This window comes from Amphimedon queenslandica, unplaced genomic scaffold (assembly GCF_000090795.2).
Source record: "Amphimedon queenslandica unplaced genomic scaffold, v1.1 AMPQUscaffold_13507, whole genome shotgun sequence".
Taxonomy (NCBI): domain Eukaryota; kingdom Metazoa; phylum Porifera; class Demospongiae; order Haplosclerida; family Niphatidae; genus Amphimedon; species Amphimedon queenslandica.
In genome coordinates, this window is record NW_003546257.1 from 251697 (window position 1) to 266547 (window position 14851).

At 38.1% G+C, this 14851-nt stretch overlaps 7 protein-coding genes across 7 annotated transcripts in view; 3 read left to right on the forward strand and 4 right to left on the reverse strand.

Moving 5' to 3' along the window:
* The window catches only part of LOC109593721 (neurotrypsin-like), a 2298-nt gene extending 869 nt beyond the window's left edge, over positions 1 to 1429 (reverse strand). The window contains exons 1-4 of the mRNA XM_020008695.1: positions 843 to 1429; positions 602 to 787; positions 267 to 548; positions 31 to 214 (exon numbers count right to left, since the gene is read on the reverse strand). Coding sequence (XP_019864254.1) covers positions 31 to 214; positions 267 to 548; positions 602 to 787; positions 843 to 891 — 701 coding nt within the window. The 5' untranslated portion in view covers positions 892 to 1429. The remainder of the gene's footprint in view (positions 1 to 30; positions 215 to 266; positions 549 to 601; positions 788 to 842) is intronic.
* Positions 1430 to 1567: 138 nt separating this feature from the next.
* Positions 1568 to 2739, reverse strand: LOC100638886 (ADP-ribosylation factor-like protein 2). Its single transcript, XM_003383724.3, has 5 exons — positions 2635 to 2739; positions 2474 to 2584; positions 2171 to 2333; positions 2024 to 2104; positions 1568 to 1867 (listed from the first exon to the last, which is right to left on the reverse strand). Exons 1-5 carry the CDS (start codon positions 2697 to 2699, stop codon positions 1733 to 1735), a joined length of 555 nt encoding a protein of 184 aa, XP_003383772.1. The 5' UTR covers positions 2700 to 2739; the 3' UTR covers positions 1568 to 1732.
* Positions 2740 to 2754: 15 nt separating this feature from the next.
* Positions 2755 to 8517, forward strand: LOC100636314 (ribosomal protein S6 kinase delta-1-like). The gene is made up of 19 exons (XM_003383789.2): positions 2755 to 2942; positions 2997 to 3038; positions 3326 to 3461; positions 3549 to 3664; positions 3918 to 4095; positions 4144 to 4244; positions 4351 to 4500; positions 4600 to 4855; positions 5639 to 5748; positions 5795 to 5878; positions 5936 to 5983; positions 6037 to 6117; positions 6163 to 7427; positions 7477 to 7650; positions 7734 to 7771; positions 7834 to 7923; positions 7981 to 8159; positions 8207 to 8237; positions 8306 to 8517. The coding sequence occupies exons 1-19, from the start codon at positions 2781 to 2783 to the stop codon at positions 8389 to 8391; spliced, it is 3327 nt and encodes a 1108-aa protein (XP_003383837.1). The 5' UTR covers positions 2755 to 2780; the 3' UTR covers positions 8392 to 8517.
* Positions 8518 to 8547: 30 nt separating this feature from the next.
* Positions 8548 to 9511, reverse strand: LOC100636440 (valacyclovir hydrolase-like). Its single transcript, XM_003383790.2, has one exon. The coding sequence runs from the start codon at positions 9497 to 9499 to the stop codon at positions 8636 to 8638; it is 864 nt and encodes a 287-aa protein (XP_003383838.2). The 5' UTR covers positions 9500 to 9511; the 3' UTR covers positions 8548 to 8635.
* A 47-nt stretch (positions 9512 to 9558) lies between these two features.
* On the forward strand, positions 9559 to 12704 carry LOC100636565 (bifunctional lysine-specific demethylase and histidyl-hydroxylase NO66-like). Its single transcript, XM_020008727.1, has 16 exons — positions 9559 to 9705; positions 9760 to 9819; positions 9943 to 10205; positions 10264 to 10363; positions 10415 to 10528; positions 10580 to 10686; positions 10744 to 10886; positions 10949 to 11043; positions 11094 to 11177; positions 11229 to 11333; positions 11390 to 11482; positions 11535 to 11583; positions 11639 to 11759; positions 11816 to 11915; positions 11968 to 12054; positions 12103 to 12704. The coding sequence occupies exons 1-16, from the start codon at positions 9580 to 9582 to the stop codon at positions 12151 to 12153; spliced, it is 1698 nt and encodes a 565-aa protein (XP_019864286.1). The 5' UTR covers positions 9559 to 9579; the 3' UTR covers positions 12154 to 12704.
* LOC100639265 (histone H4) lies at positions 12619 to 13158 on the reverse strand. Its single transcript, XM_011411546.2, has one exon. The coding sequence runs from the start codon at positions 13082 to 13084 to the stop codon at positions 12773 to 12775; it is 312 nt and encodes a 103-aa protein (XP_011409848.1). The 5' UTR covers positions 13085 to 13158; the 3' UTR covers positions 12619 to 12772.
* A 165-nt stretch (positions 13159 to 13323) lies between these two features.
* Positions 13324 to 14712, forward strand: LOC100639013 (dr1-associated corepressor-like). Its single transcript, XM_003383725.2, has 6 exons — positions 13324 to 13417; positions 13471 to 13543; positions 13770 to 13863; positions 13909 to 14019; positions 14124 to 14253; positions 14308 to 14712. Exons 1-6 carry the CDS (start codon positions 13376 to 13378, stop codon positions 14644 to 14646), a joined length of 789 nt encoding a protein of 262 aa, XP_003383773.1. The 5' UTR covers positions 13324 to 13375; the 3' UTR covers positions 14647 to 14712.
* Positions 14713 to 14851: the final 139 nt, after the last annotated feature.

Here is a 14851-nt window from a genome sequence, read left to right on the forward strand (position 1 = left end):
TCATGCATGATGCTGCATAGTAATATTTGCCTATTACCTTCAAGTGGACAGTCCATTGCTAGTTGCTTGTGTACAACGAGAGTCTCTTTGCTTGTCCAGTTCTCATGGCATACTCCTCCCCATCGGTTGTTGATACATATCTCAAGTTTCCCTGTGAGAGTATCTAGCTGGAGGTCGCCAGTTGCACACTTTGAGTGGTCGCCATTAGATTTATCTGATATACATAAGATAGATTACCATGCATGCACATATGAATAGATCTGTACTTTGACAAATGATGCCAGCAACTGCATGGCCAGGACAATGTGTAACCGGTTGGGATCCACTTCCACTTCCACTGCTTACTTCTATAGTATCATCTGAATCATCATGCCCCATAAAACCCACAGCTTCGATTTCTGCAGTTGGAGCTGTTCCTGCAGCAGCCTTTCCTATCGTCTTAATGCTACATTCCAGTAAGGAGAGCTCATCTCCTCTGCAAGAGATGCTACTGACAGAAATAGGCAAATTCACACTAGAGGACGGAATGAGTGGGAATGCCATTGCTCCTATACAAAAAGATATTAAGAATTTAAAGCTCTGAGGAGCAAATTACTCTTACCATAATGAGAGAGACCCATATCAACACAAGTCACTTTTGCAACAATGTGGCTCCATTTGTTGCTGCACACAAAGCTCCATTTGCCATTGATGCAAATGATCACAGTCCCGCTTTGCAGTGAGCCAAAAGACATGCTCAATGTAGTTTGATTCATAAATTTCACTGTGCCATGACTGCAGCCATGAGCTATGGGAAGAGAAAAAATAAAGCATCATAATCTATAGGTAGAGCAAAAGCTTACAAATAGCACAGATAGATGCTCCCAAAACAAGAAAAATGACAAGCTGCATCACTTCTCTGGACTCAATAGGATAAAATTGGTATTGCTGAGAATTGACCAAACATCTGAGGTAAGACTGCACACAACCTCCCTTATATAAGCTCAACTAACCACAATACACACACACACTCACACTCACTACTCCTGTGGGCCATGGCAGGAACAAAAATATAATTATTTCATATTTATGAATAACAATAGAATTTTAGATGGAGCATGCTCAAAAATAAGACGGTTATTTCTATTACTGTCATCACACGATCCTGAAACTATTTGAACAGCGTCGACACCATGACAACACAAACCATAGAATTTAATTAGCAGAGATCAAAAAGAGGGATACACGATCCTATCGGACATTGTCCATTAAAGGTAGCATTATTGTAGCCACCTGTTTCCCTAAATGGAATCAACTGGCTCCGAATTGTCTTCAATTATAAATAAGATGAGCGCCGCAGTTCTTACCGTCAATGATCATGAGACATAGTTAAAAGCAAGCAACATCTGACATGTGGTAGCAGTTGCTAAGCGACACAATGTTGACAGCCATACACAGTAGTACAATTAGTGGTTAATGTACATAAAGATACAACACAGGAGCTATTATATGAAATTATCAAGAAGACAACAGAGCGAAGACAACACAAGGAAATACAATACTAGCACATCCACTGCAAAGACTGAGGTAAGATTAAAAAATATATTTTTAGGTGCAGACAATGAGAACATAATAATAATAACAATGAAACATTTAATGCATTGGAGGAAGAGACACAAATAATTATGTGTGTATGTTATGATGCTAGTAAAGTGTTGATGTGTATGCATGTACGTACAACAAGTAACAACAGTCAGTCCATTGTGAATATTCTGGAGCTGATGTCAGTCGTCATCCAGTTGATTCCATCCAATAGATTCTCTCCAGTCACTGCAGAGCAGGCCTGAATCTGCCAATGGTGAGTCTTTATATGCTCGAGTCCTAACGCCTGAAAATCATATTGGACTTATTATAAGAATCAAAACTGCAGCACATGTTGTGCTGTGCTGCTTGCTATACACAGGTATAAGGATTTACAATAAAAAATAGGCATTGAATTATGTTTATGAGTCTACTGTATAATAATAAAATAATGATGACTGACTTTCATTATTTCGACCCCAGAGAGAGCTCCCGGTAAATCCTGCTTATTCGCAAATACTAGTAAAGTAGCACTGGCCAGTCTCTGATGGAAGAAGGCAAGAAAGAAAAAGGATAATAATATCATAAATGGAGTCTTAAGTCGACATACTTCCTCTTTCAAAAGAGAATGAAGTTCTTTCTTGCAGTCTTCCAGACGTCTTGAGTCAGCACTGTCCACTACCCATATTAGTCCATCAGTCGACTCAAAATAATTCCTCCAATAAGATCGGAGCGACTTCTGGCCGCCGACATCCCATATGTTTAACTTTAGCCTAAAAAGATGAGTATATCGTAATTCCCACTTGACATTTCACCAATGTAATCAATCAGAATGTACAATTCCATTAACAAATAAACTGTGTGAACATTTAAATAGCAGTCCCCCTGATGTAGAATGGTAGTAGAGGTTTACCCTTTGTGCTCGACTGTCTTTATGTTGAATCCAAAAGTTGGAGATATGGTGGTTATGTCTTCACCAATGAACTTCTTAAGAATTGTAGTCTTACCAGCATTATCAAGACCCCTGGAAAAAATACAATAAAATGGACTTAAAATTACTGCTAATTGACTCACAGCATCAAGAGTCTAACGTCTTTCTCCTTCTGTTTCATTTTTTTCAAAATCGAGAGTAGGCCCATTTCACTGTTGATATCAAGGATGGGTGGAGCTGATAACAAGGCGTGGCTTGTTATGACCAACCACGCCCACTCCACACTGAAATGGCTGCTGGTGGTGGTGAGCCTCAGAGAGTCAGAACGGGTAGTATAGGACCGGTACTGACGTTTCAGGACTCTGCCATTAGCGTCATTGGTGGAAGCTTTTGTCTCTTGGAATCTGAGAGATCCCCGTCTGGCTACACAGTCTACAAGCTTCAATTTAAAGTGGGTTATCACGTGATCTTTTACCCTATGTGTTTTCCCTCTCTCTCGTTAAAGGTCCAAACTGATACACCACAGGGACAGCCTGTCATCGAAGAGGTGCAATTGTTATTTAAATACACATGCAATAGATGGACGCACATTTTTATCATGAAATTGATGTACTTCATAATCACATGGGGTATTATTAGTTAGTATAAATGCTACGTTGATAATTATTATTATAAATGAGCTATTAGTATTTTGCAAACAAATACATAGACAATGTTTGCTTGATGTTAGCAGTTTGTTTTCTCAAGTTATTTGGTTTCCTCCTGATCATCATCATCATCATCATCATTATTTATTTATTATTATTATTTATTATTATTATTCTACACACACAGTGTGAGTGCTGGAAGCGGTACTCTGACTTTCTGAAACTCTCGAAACAGCTGGAGCACATTCAAAACATATCGGCCCCATCTTCATCATCAGCTCCTCAAGAGAAACTTCCGGAACTCGCAAAAGCTAATTATTTCGGTAAATAAAATAATGGTTTATATTTTTGATGATCCATAATGACAACATTAAACATGGGCTCTTTTATCTTTTTATTTTTTTGTTTAGATCGTTTTAAAGAGTCTGTCATTGAAGAGAGGAGAGTCTCTGCTGAGACTTTATTGCAGTATTGCAGTTACAAGATCCACCTGGTAACTTCAGCGCCTTTTTTTGAATTCATAAAAGTGAGTGCCTACATGTACTGTACATGCAGGTCTATTGTGTATGTCACAATGACTCCATGTCTATCATACGTTCTTTGTCTATGTATGTATGTCTGTTTTTCTGTTTATGTGATTAGTGTCATACCTTCTTTTTGTCCATCTGTCTGTCTGTCTGTCTGTCTCACTGTCTCTCTTTCTCTGTCTGTCTATGTCTATGTATTCTCTATATGTCTGTTCAATTCTTTCTTTTTTGTATTTATTTTATTTTTTATAGGGAGCAGCTGTTATTCGTATACTTCCAGTAAGTGAGTTGATCTCTTCTCCAACTGGACAGGAGACTCCGCCCCAGTCTGATTGGATCAGCCGACAGTCATCCAGTACCACTCCTCCTGAGGTCTCAGTCAGAATGAGTATTTTGGAGGAGAGAGACGAGGGAGGCGACACCAGAGAAGGTATGGATTGAATTGTGTTTTTATTGTCTTTTAATATGTTTGCTATAGAAGAGGGAGGTGTGGCTTTGGAAGTGGGCGGGGCTGAAGCTGATCTCCCTTTACCCTCAACTCCAAAGACTCCGGAGATATCGTTAATAAGACACCAGCAGGTACTGTACATGTAGCATGTGTTGGTCTATTGGGAATTAGGTGCTTATAATATAATTTATTTTATTTTTCAATCTTTTCCTTTCTTCTCTACTCTTTTTTTCATAGGGTGACAGTAGTGTTTTTGGAGGCTCTGACTGGTGGAGTAATGCCTTGGCTCAGAGCGACGTTATCAATTGTGACGATTATGATAGTTTAATGAGAGAAGAGGAAGAGGAGGCCTACGTCACCACTGATGGTACTGCTAGTAAAGATAAAGTAAGAATTGTACCTTTAAAAAGTGTGTGCAGAGTTGCATTTTGTGATTAAAAATAAATAAAATAAACAATTTTGTAAATAATTAAAAAAATTTTTTAGACCTTAGAGAGTGAGTCCGGTTCATTGAATAAGTCAGTAGGGAATCTCTCGCCTCCTCGTAAACCTGTTGATCAAGCAGAGCGAAGACTAAGCCCTTCTTCATCCTCCTCCTCCTCTTTCTCATCTAATGGAGCTTATGTTGTTCAAGCAGGGAAACTTATTACCCAAGGGCTGGAGTATGAATCAACTGGTCAACTGGATGAATCATTTGATCTATTTAAAGCTGGTGTGGATGTACTGCTTAACGGAGTACAGAGTAAGTTTATATTATTGGGCGGACAAATGATTTCTGAGTTATGGCCATTTTTAAAAATAGGCCAATTTATACCCTGTACTATAGCCCATGGTTTTTTCCAAAAAATGGCTCCGAAATCACCCCAAATTTTTATTGCATTTTCTGATACATATTGATGTACTTATGCTGTGTAGAAAGTTTGAGCTGATTTCAACTTCAATTTTTCGAGTTATGGCCATTTTAAAAAATAGACCAAAATCTGAAAAATACCCTGTACTATAGCCCATGAATTTTTCCGAAAAATGGCTCCGAAATCACCCCAAATTTTTATTGCATTTTCTGATACATATTGATGTACTTATGCTATGTAGAAAGTTTGAGCTGATTCTGACTTCAATTTTTTGAGTTATGGCCATTTTTAAAAATAGACCAAAATCTGAAAAATACCCTGTACTATAGCCCATGGTTTTTTCTGAAAAATGGCTCCAAAATCACCCCAAATTTTTATTGCATTTTCTGATACATATTGATGTGTTTATGCTATGTAGAAAGTTTAAGTTGATTCCAACCAATAATTTTCGAGTTATGAGCATTTTTAAAAATTAGTTAAGTTTTGAATAAAAGCAAAGCCCACACGATTCTGATCAAAATTAATTTTTTTTATAAATATTTATAAAAAGAGCAATAGTGATTATTATACTCCTTCTGATGATGATAAAAGTATTTGGATTTGTATCTATAATATTATATCTTAAAATAAAAAGCCAACCTCAATCTTGACTTCTCAATTTTTGTAATACTTAGCTGACATGAACTCATCTAGAAGAGAAGCCGTAAGACAGAAAACTGCTGAGTACTTACAATATGCTGAAATATTGCAAAGAAAAATGATCAAGAAGAAGCAGAAATTGGAGGTAAGGTGACAAATAAATATTCATTCCTTTAAAAAACATATTTTAGTTAAATCGATCAGAGAGCTCAAGCAGTAATGCGAGGCCACACCTTCTCCAAGACTTTAAAGTCGTGAGTATCATAGCTAACAAGGTAAGATACTCTTGTGAACACTAAGTGCCGTATACAGTATATCCATCATACATGTAGGTCCTACTGACTGAAAGCAAGCATACAGGACAGAGATTTGTATTCAAGGTATATGATATTATTTATGGGTTGTCCTAACCACTTGTAATGATCTACTGTAGGTACTTCACAAGCAGCTGTCAGTTCAAGACAGGACTCAGGTGGTGCGTGGGCGGATACCCAGGAGCAAGAACAGAACACCTGTAAGTTTAAATAAAATGATATTAAAATAATTTTAATAATTTTAGTCTCAATGCCCTTATATGGTAAAACTATTGCACCATTACGAGACAGTATCGAATCGTATCTTTCTCCTCCTGGAGCATATTAAAAATGGCCGACTAGTCCATCACGTTCAATCAATCAGAGACCACCAACTTGGAAGGAGGCTCCAAGAGAGAGAGGAGAGGCGGAGGAGAAAGAGAGAGAAGAAAAGACTAAGAGAGCAAGGAGAAGAATTGGCTAGGATTGTCATCGGACAAGAGAGCAGTACTTTATCTCCAGGCCCTCCATTATCCCCTAATGTATCCTCAGAGTCCTTAAATATGACCCAGAGTCCCATCTCGCTGCCTCACTCTCACGGCAGTCCTAATCAAGACCCTCCTCCTACGCTCGAGCCTAAAAATGAAGACGACTATATACAATATTTGATGGATAATTTAAGTCCACCGACCGAACTACCAGTTACTAGCAGCATTGGGAGTAGCATTGGTGGAGGGAGTGGTGATGGAGACGAAGAAGATGAGAAAGAAGACATGCTGGATGTATTAAGGAAGCAAATGGAAGAGCTTTGCAAAGAAGACGAGGAAGAGTTGAGTAGCAAAGCAACAAGAGAAGATGATGCTGATGATTCAGCAATACTTGACAGAGAAGATGAAGCTGAGATTCAAGCTATATTACAGGAGGGAGATGGTAAAGAGAATGATGATTCATTAAGTAAAGAGGATGATGGTTCATTAATAGAAGATACTAATAAAGAGGATGATGATTTATTAGGAGATCAAGAGCAGCTTCTTGAGTTGGAGAAGCACTTATCTGCATTCACTTCTCTTTCTGCACCAGATAATAACAGCGACCTCCTACAACTCAACCTTAGTCAGGATAATGATAATACAACTACTGCTGATCCTACTGATATAGTACCCAGTAGTAGTAATGATGATATTCATACTAGCACTGATCCACCTAACACTAGCAGTAGTAATAATGAAGATAAAGGCAGCTCTAAACCTGATGTTATAGACAATGGGGACAAAGGCAGCCAAGAGGAAATTATTACAAATGGGATTGATGCTTCTAGTGGTAAAGATAGTGTCACCAACGAACCTGTATCTGCAGATAATGATAATAATGATAATACCAGTAGTGATCAATCTTCATCCACCACCATTAATGTCGTACCACCAACTCCAACCACACCTACGTCTCAGCCTCGCCCCATTCCAGCAAAACCCTCGGCTTCAAGTTTATCAGGAGGAGGAGATGTCTCTAGACCAGCTGAAGGAATAAAAAAGTGAGTCTTATGAGTAACCTTTGTAGCGTTTACTTCTCGTTACTGTTAGACTCTCGTCTAGGCAGAGTACTCCACAGTTCTCTCCTGTTGTATCGCTGAGAGGATCACCAGAGACTGGTCCCAGTCAGGAGTGGGAGAAACAACTGGACAGTGACATTAAGAAATGGGCAGCTCAATTAGTCATAGCATTGGAGCATCTACACTCCAATGGTATCATATGCAGGTTAGTTTAGTAATAGCTACTCCTTTTTTGCAGATTGCAGCATATACAGTGATAGTAATAATTGATTATTTTTATTATTATAGAGACCTCCACTCAGACAATATTCTGATTAATGACTCAGGTAAAATTAATTACTATTTTTTCATGTGAAAGTAAGATGGTACATGGTACATCCTCTTATAGGGGACGTTCGTTTAACTTATTTTGGTCAGTGGGACTATATACCGAATTCTGTGAAGACCGAGGCTGTACAGAGAATGTATGTAGCACCAGGTAAAGCATCATACTAATATAGGAGGGCATAATGACTGCATGTATTTATGGTTGTAGAGCTTAGCGGGTTAGATGAAGCTACAGTGAGTGCTGACTGGTGGAGTTTAGGAGCCATTTTATTTGAGCTGTTGACTGGGGAGCTGTTGGTTCACTGCCATCCAGGAGGAATACACTCCCATATACCTATTGTTGTACCTGGTAAGGTCTCGCCAGAGGCCAAATCACTAATAGAACAAGTAAGAAACTAAACCTAGCTGAGCTGTCTTACTCCCTTTTTGTTTAGTTGCTGCAGGTTAATCCTTTAGAAAGAATTGGTAAGCTACAAAAAAGGATCCTGTACATCATTTATAATGTATCTCTCTCTTTTATGCTTAATGTGTAGGTTCTGGCTTAAATGGCACTGATGATATCAAGTCACATCCATTCTTTAGCACTATAGACTGGAAGAGTTTATATAATCAGAGATGATCTAAATTTATTGCACATTAATTGTTTAGATATGCCAATAGTAGCTAATTCTTTTTTAATTATGTTATATTATTTATATAAAATTGCTTAATTTTTGTTTTTAAAAACTACTTGTTTTTGATGCGATAAAGTTACTGCAGGAGAGCTGTGCACATACAATGATGCTACAATGATTATTGAACAATAGTATCTAGCACAAATAGTTATTAAAGCAAAAAGTATATAGTCTAGTAGTTTATTTTTTTTATTTCTCTTTATTAGCCATCATTTCTTTTAAGTAACCATCAACGGCACTATTAAACTTATCTGGTGTTGTAATTTGCATAATATGAGCACCTTCTTCTATCAGAACCAACTGACTACCAGGAATCAAATCCTTGACTAGCTTTGCTTGATCAAGTGTCGTCATGTGATCATTTTCGCCATGAAGGATAACTGTGGGGCATTTTATTTGACTCAACTCGTCAGAGCATAACATTCCATTCTTATCTTTGACATACTCGTATGTCTCAAGTACAGAATCGGTGAATCTGCCCCAAAGAGTTTGCAAAGTGTTTTCACTGCCATATATTTCAATAAACTTTTTGCATGCCTCTGGATGTTCTGAAAGCCCTTTAATAATGTCCCTCATACTTTCCGAAACTTCCAGATCGCGTTCACTATAGTGTATCCTGGAGCCCCATGTAATCATTCCTTGGACAGCATCAGGGAAGAGGGAAGCAAGATACATTGCAGTGAGACCTCCACCACACCAACCAACAACCAAGTATTTCTCATACCCCAAGTACTTCATTATCTCGTATGCATCCCTTGCATCAACCTTTGTATGGTGCTCCGGTGCTACTGAGAAGGTCCTTGGGACTTCGTGAGAGTATCCATATCCTCTTGGATCGAAAGAGATCACTGTATATCCACTGCCACTTTTGCCAAAATATTCTAATTGGAAAGGAAAGGAAAGTACAGTCGGTGTTGCTGCCCCGGGGAGAAACAGGACAGGAGTTGGTCCATCTCCACTTATGATGCAATAAAGCTCAACGCCATTAACAGGGATTTTGATTTCTCTCCTACACTTTTGCTGTTCCTGTTCCACTTCTTCCATCATAGACATAAATATAGCTAGGTGGGCGCGCCGCAATAATTACAATTAGCTCTATAGGGGTTGAGACAAGAGAGACACGTGTATGTATCATGGCTACTATGTCAGCATTTCAAGTGTATAAAGGAGAAGAGAAAGAGGAGGAGGATAGCAATGAAAGCATAGTTAGCAAAAAGAAAAGAAAGAAAAGAGCAAAGGACTCATCAGATAACTCTAATGTGAGTATCAGTGACACAAAATTAATCTGTACACTTTAGCTTGAATTTTTGCAGAAAAGGAAAAAGAGGAAAATCCTTAAATCATTTGATGCTGGCAACAAAAATAGCCGTAATGTAAGGAACTTGCCGTACAGGGGTATGGCAGAAATGGGTGGAGTAACTAGCACAATTACATGCACAATCCTTCACTTTGCATGAACTCATGATTTTAATTGTAATCTTATTTTCTAAGAGAAGGTAACTAAAGGCTCAAAGAAATTGATGAAGATAAAGCATAAAACTAACTCATTTTCAAGCATCGAAGAAGAAGAAGAGAGTGAGGAACAAGCTGATGATACTGAATCACTTAGTAGTGACGAGGGAAAGGAAGGGTGTGTCCCTAATTTTGACGTTCCATTTAAAAATCAATTCAAACCTGATCAATACGAAGACAGTCGAGCAGCTGGAAAGGCGCTGTTTCAATTACTCATCTATCCATTCTCATGTGACAAATTTTACAAGTATTTGTCTTGTCGCATGCTTAAACAGAATGTAATGATTTTTGATATTGTTGTATAGAAATGACTGGGAACAGAAACCAGTCATGATACCAAGAAATGTCCCTCATTATAATGATGGTTGGTTTAGTAGCAGAGACCTTGACAGGATATTAAGAGAGGCAAGTCTAATAAAAATAATAGATTCTTGTATTTTATTTGTAGTATTTTAGAATCATATTGAGCACTTGGTCAATATTAGGATAACCTCGTATGCTGATGGAGAGAAAGAAGTGGAACAGTCATCAGGCAGGGCACATGCTCCAATGGTCTGGGACAGATTTAGTGTAAGGGCCTTTAGCAAGTTATAATATTTATGCTTTTTTTTTTAATTTTAGGATGGGTATTCTATTCAATTTTTGAATCCTCAGACTTATTCTCGGCCAATGTGGTTATTGACTTCCTTTTTGCAAGAGCACTTTAGCTCGTTTGTTGGTGCCAACATGTACGTAGTACTCATGTCCTTAAATTTTAATTAAAGCTGTACACTTTTATATTGTAGCTACTTGACTCCAGCTGGAACGCAGGGATTCGCTCCTCATTATGACGACATTGAGGCATTTGTAGTACAAGTAGAAGGGAAGAAAAGATGGCGGCTTTACAAGCCAAGGAATCGCTATGAAATACTCCCACGAACTTCGAGCAGTGAGTATCTTGTCTTCATATTGTTGCTCCAAAATATTTATTTAAGATTAATTTATTTTTAGATGATCTTGATGAAGAGGAGATTGGTAAACCGATATTAGACATTATTCTTAACCCTGGAGATCTCTTGTACTTTCCTCGTGGTGTCATACATCAAGTACTTAATTCATTTGACAATCAATCTATTTATGTTCTTCCTTTCTCCAGGCTGTAGCTCTACCGGACACACATTCTCTTCACATTACATTATCAACTGCTCAGAAGCACACTTGGGGCGATTTCTTTGAACGAGTGAATTTTCGATGATGTAACCATATGTACATGTATTATTGGTTTTTTTAGATGCTGCCTCTTGCTTTAAAGTCCGCCATTGAAGAGGATGAAGATTTCAGACATTCTTTGCCCTGGGACTATTCCGATTACGTAGGATTTGTTCATGGCAATTCTGTCAGTAGCAGTTGAGATAATTCCAGTATTATTTATTTTTCGTTCCCCATTTTTAGAAGGACAAGAGGATCTGTCAATTCTTTGACAAAACGCACGATCTCTTCTCAAGGATAGTACAATACGCTCCATTGTTGTCAGCTGCAGATGAAGTCAGTAGTTTACCATGGCCTTTTGAGTCATTGGATGTTCAATTTTATTTAGATGGCTGTTGATTTTTTACACTCATCTCTCCCTCCTTGTCTTTCTGAAAGTATGTTATAGTAAATTCTGTGTGTATGTACGACGTGTACTGTTATTTCTCTTAGATGAAAAGAAGTGTATGATTTATAATCGTGGTCCATCTCTTGAGGAAGACGGGAAAGTAACGCACCAAACAATGATAACTCTTGATACCATGATAAAGATAGTTCGACAGAAATCAGTGAGGTATGTAGAAGGAGTAAGGAAGAGGGGGTATGATAATCTTTCTCTCTTCTCTCTAGATTGACCAATGATGGCTCTGAGTATTCACTGTACTTTAACACTGGCAACACTAGAATATATAAAGAGAAAGATCCTCAGGTCATTGTTTTAGAAGAAGAGGTGATGACTCCTCCTTTGGTAGTTTTTATTTTATTGAGATTCTTGTCTTTAGGATGCAATGGCAATACAGTTCTTGATAAAGAGTTATCCTAAATTTGTTTATGTTAGAGATTTGCCATTAGACTTGGACTTAAAGAAGGTATGAAACAGTTCCATTATAAAAGAATTGTTGTAATGCTCCTTTTAGACTAGCTTGTGCTTGACACTTTACGAACAAGGAATCATAATCTGTTGTTAATCATAACTGGACCATTGTAATTAATATTACTCAGCAAATTAATAACTTGTGTTGTAGTTTGTATATTGGGTGTGGCACATGTAGCTTCATATGGATCCGCTCAAAATCATCTTATTTGACTTAATAAAATTTTCATGTGGAATAACTTAGCAATTTTACATTAAAGCCTGGTCATAAAATGCAACGCAAACGAGCGCTAAATTTAATTTTGTGTGAAGTTTGAAACGTTTTTGTATCAAAAGGTCAAATCACCTGTGCACTTCTTGACCATTTCATCGAATGTATATCATAATGCAGATATACAATAATGGTATAGTGGGAGTAACCAAAGTGCAAGGCAATGACTTTTTGATGTAAGGTTTCGTATGCCCCCTTACATCAAATAATAACTTAACCGCATGCTCACAATTGCTTGTGTGCTGACTGCTGATCACACTATGGGCTTATTCCACACAGTTTATTGAGTTTAGTTTGCAAATTTGTGACTGAATAAACATTTCTTATCAAACAAGAGATAAAATAATGATCAAGTTAAGGATCTTTTAGAAATGGGTGGCTCTGAAAAGAGCCGGTTGAAAAGATGGTGTATAGAAGTTCAGTGGTTGGGGGCTTGAGATGTTTACCCTCCGAAACCATAGAGTGTACGTCCTTGCCTCTTCAGAGCATAGACGACATCCATAGCAGTGACTGTCTTTCTCTTGGCATGCTCTGTGTAAGTGACAGCATCACGGATGACATTCTCGAGGAAGACCTTCAGTACACCTCGTGTCTCCTCATAGATGAGGCCAGAGATACGCTTGACACCACCACGGCGAGCAAGACGACGAATGGCGGGCTTGGTGATTCCCTGGATGTTGTCACGAAGGATCTTCCTGTGACGCTTGGCGCCTCCCTTTCCGAGACCTTTGCCTCCTTTTCCACGTCCAGACATGTTGTGTTATTCTTGTTTAAGAGATTAGAGCAACTGAGAGTGAACTTCAACTTGACAGTGACTGTCTTGGGCTCAGCTCAACCTTTTATATGAAATAGCCTCCTGGATGGCATCGTGATATTATTGCTGAGCTCAGCAGTCACGTGAGCTAAGTTTTGGCGCCAACCCACAGGGCCAAGTGATCCGCAAGGTCGAAATCTAATTAATTATTCATAGTTATTAATTATTCATAGTTAATAAGTTTATTAAGGAGAGTTAGCCACGCCTTTCTTTCAATCAAGAAAGGACACCATGCCTCCAAAGAGAAGGAAATTCGATTCCAGGTTCCCAGCTGTAAGTTACTCTGGCCTTACATCTTCTCAGTCTAGCTCTCTCCCTTGTTTTAGGCTCGCATTAAGAAGATAATGCAGCTTGATGACGATGTAGGAAGAGTAGCAACAGCTGTACCAATCCTGATATGTATCCTCCTCCACACATCATCCACACACACGTACACTACACACCAGACCAGCTAAATCAGTACATTAAATGAGAATTGTATCATTCTTGAAGCGTTTGGCCGTCAGATGAGTATTAAAATGTGTAGTTAATGAGTCTTGGCATGTGTACATTAGTTAAGTGAAACAGTTTTAAATTTCATCCTGTCTCTTTTTATTAAGTGTTATTTTCCTTAGCATTCCTTTAGCACGTGCTGTTGAGATATTCTTGCAGGCAATATTGACTAAAAGCAGTGAGTATGCTGGATCACGTAATGCAAAGACCTTGACCGTTGGTCACCTGTAAGTCAACTCGATTACTTTTATGATCATTATTTGAGTCAACAGGAAGCATTGCATTGAAAAGGAGGAGCAATGGGACTTTTTAAAAGACCTCACTGCCAAGGTCCCTGATGTTTCTGGCTGTAACGAGAATGAAGAATCACCTAAAAGAGGACGGTAAGTCATAATAATAATAATAATAATAATAATAATAATAATATAATAATAATAATAATAATAATAATAATAATAATAATAATTCATTTTTACTTTCTCTCTAGGAAAAGGAAGAATAGCGCATCAAAGGCTCCTTCTGGATCTGGCAGTTCAAGTAAGAAAAAGTTAAAGAAGAAAGCAGAAGAGCCAGAGGAGGAGGATGAAGATAAGGAGCAGGAGAGCGAACAAGAAGATGTATGTATTTTAAGCGAATAGTGAAACTATTGCAGTATTTCTTCCTTTTGCTAGGAGTCAGACACTAGTTCCCCTGCTTCAGCTCAAAGCAGTAACTCGACCAACAAGAAACCTTCAGTGGATCCTTCTCCACTTGCCATCCTACACAAACGACTTTCAGCAAACGTCTCCTCTTCATCTCCATCTCCTCCCTCCAGTTCTGCTCCTCCTCCTCCTCTTAGTACAACACAGTCTCCTCTCTCAGCTCTTGCTGCTAAACTCAATTCAAAAGCCACGCCCAGTCCCCTTCTTGCATATGCTAGTTCTCTTCCTTCAGCTAATGTAGCTGTTGCTGGTTTAGTGGGTGGGGCAACAAGCCATGGCAACAGTGACGAGGAGGACTATGATGCATGAAGTGGTTTCGTTGTTGTTCTTTCTTTTTGTTCCACTTTGAAAAAAAAAGATTATTAAAAATTTAAATTATTATTTAGTCCCTATAGAGTACAAAAGAAAACAAATTAAAATTTTATTTAAAAAATTTAGGCCACAAAATTATTAATAAATTGATTAAATTAAGTAAGTGAAGATAAATTTTGATTTGTGAATAGAATTAATGTCT

Excerpts from the sequence above, each read along its gene's own strand:
- LOC100639265 (XM_011411546.2), bottom strand. The coding sequence starts at position 13,084 with ATGTCTGGACGTGGAAAAGGAGGCAAAGGTCTCGGAAAGGGAGGCGCC.
- LOC100636440 (XM_003383790.2), bottom strand. The coding sequence starts at position 9,499 with ATGTCTATGATGGAAGAAGTGGAACAGGAACAGCAAAAGTGTAGGAGA.
- LOC100638886 (XM_003383724.3), bottom strand. The coding sequence starts at position 2,699 with ATGGGCCTACTCTCGATTTTGAAAAAAATGAAACAGAAGGAGAAAGAC. Across the intron at positions 2,585-2,634 it reads GACGTTAGACTCTTGATGCT|GGGTCTTGATAATGCTGGTA; the intron begins GTGAGTCAATTA and ends TATTTTTTCCAG. Across the intron at positions 2,105-2,170 it reads ATTCTCTTTTGAAAGAGGAA|AGACTGGCCAGTGCTACTTT; the intron begins GTATGTCGACTT and ends TTCTTCCATCAG.
- LOC100639013 (XM_003383725.2), top strand. The coding sequence starts at position 13,376 with ATGCCTCCAAAGAGAAGGAAATTCGATTCCAGGTTCCCAGCT. Across the intron at positions 14,020-14,123 it reads GAATCACCTAAAAGAGGACG|GAAAAGGAAGAATAGCGCAT; the intron begins GTAAGTCATAAT and ends CTTTCTCTCTAG. Across the intron at positions 14,254-14,307 it reads AGGAGAGCGAACAAGAAGAT|GAGTCAGACACTAGTTCCCC; the intron begins GTATGTATTTTA and ends TCCTTTTGCTAG.
- LOC100636314 (XM_003383789.2), top strand. The coding sequence starts at position 2,781 with ATGGCTGCTGGTGGTGGTGAGCCTCAGAGAGTCAGAACGGGTAGTATA. Across the intron at positions 4,096-4,143 it reads GGGAGGCGACACCAGAGAAG|AAGAGGGAGGTGTGGCTTTG; the intron begins GTATGGATTGAA and ends TGTTTGCTATAG. Across the intron at positions 5,879-5,935 it reads TGAGTATCATAGCTAACAAG|GTCCTACTGACTGAAAGCAA; the intron begins GTAAGATACTCT and ends TCATACATGTAG.
- LOC100636565 (XM_020008727.1), top strand. The coding sequence starts at position 9,580 with ATGGCTACTATGTCAGCATTTCAAGTGTATAAAGGAGAAGAGAAAGAG. Across the intron at positions 10,887-10,948 it reads ACTCCCACGAACTTCGAGCA|ATGATCTTGATGAAGAGGAG; the intron begins GTGAGTATCTTG and ends ATTTATTTTTAG. Across the intron at positions 11,044-11,093 it reads CTCGTGGTGTCATACATCAA|GCTGTAGCTCTACCGGACAC; the intron begins GTACTTAATTCA and ends TCCTTTCTCCAG.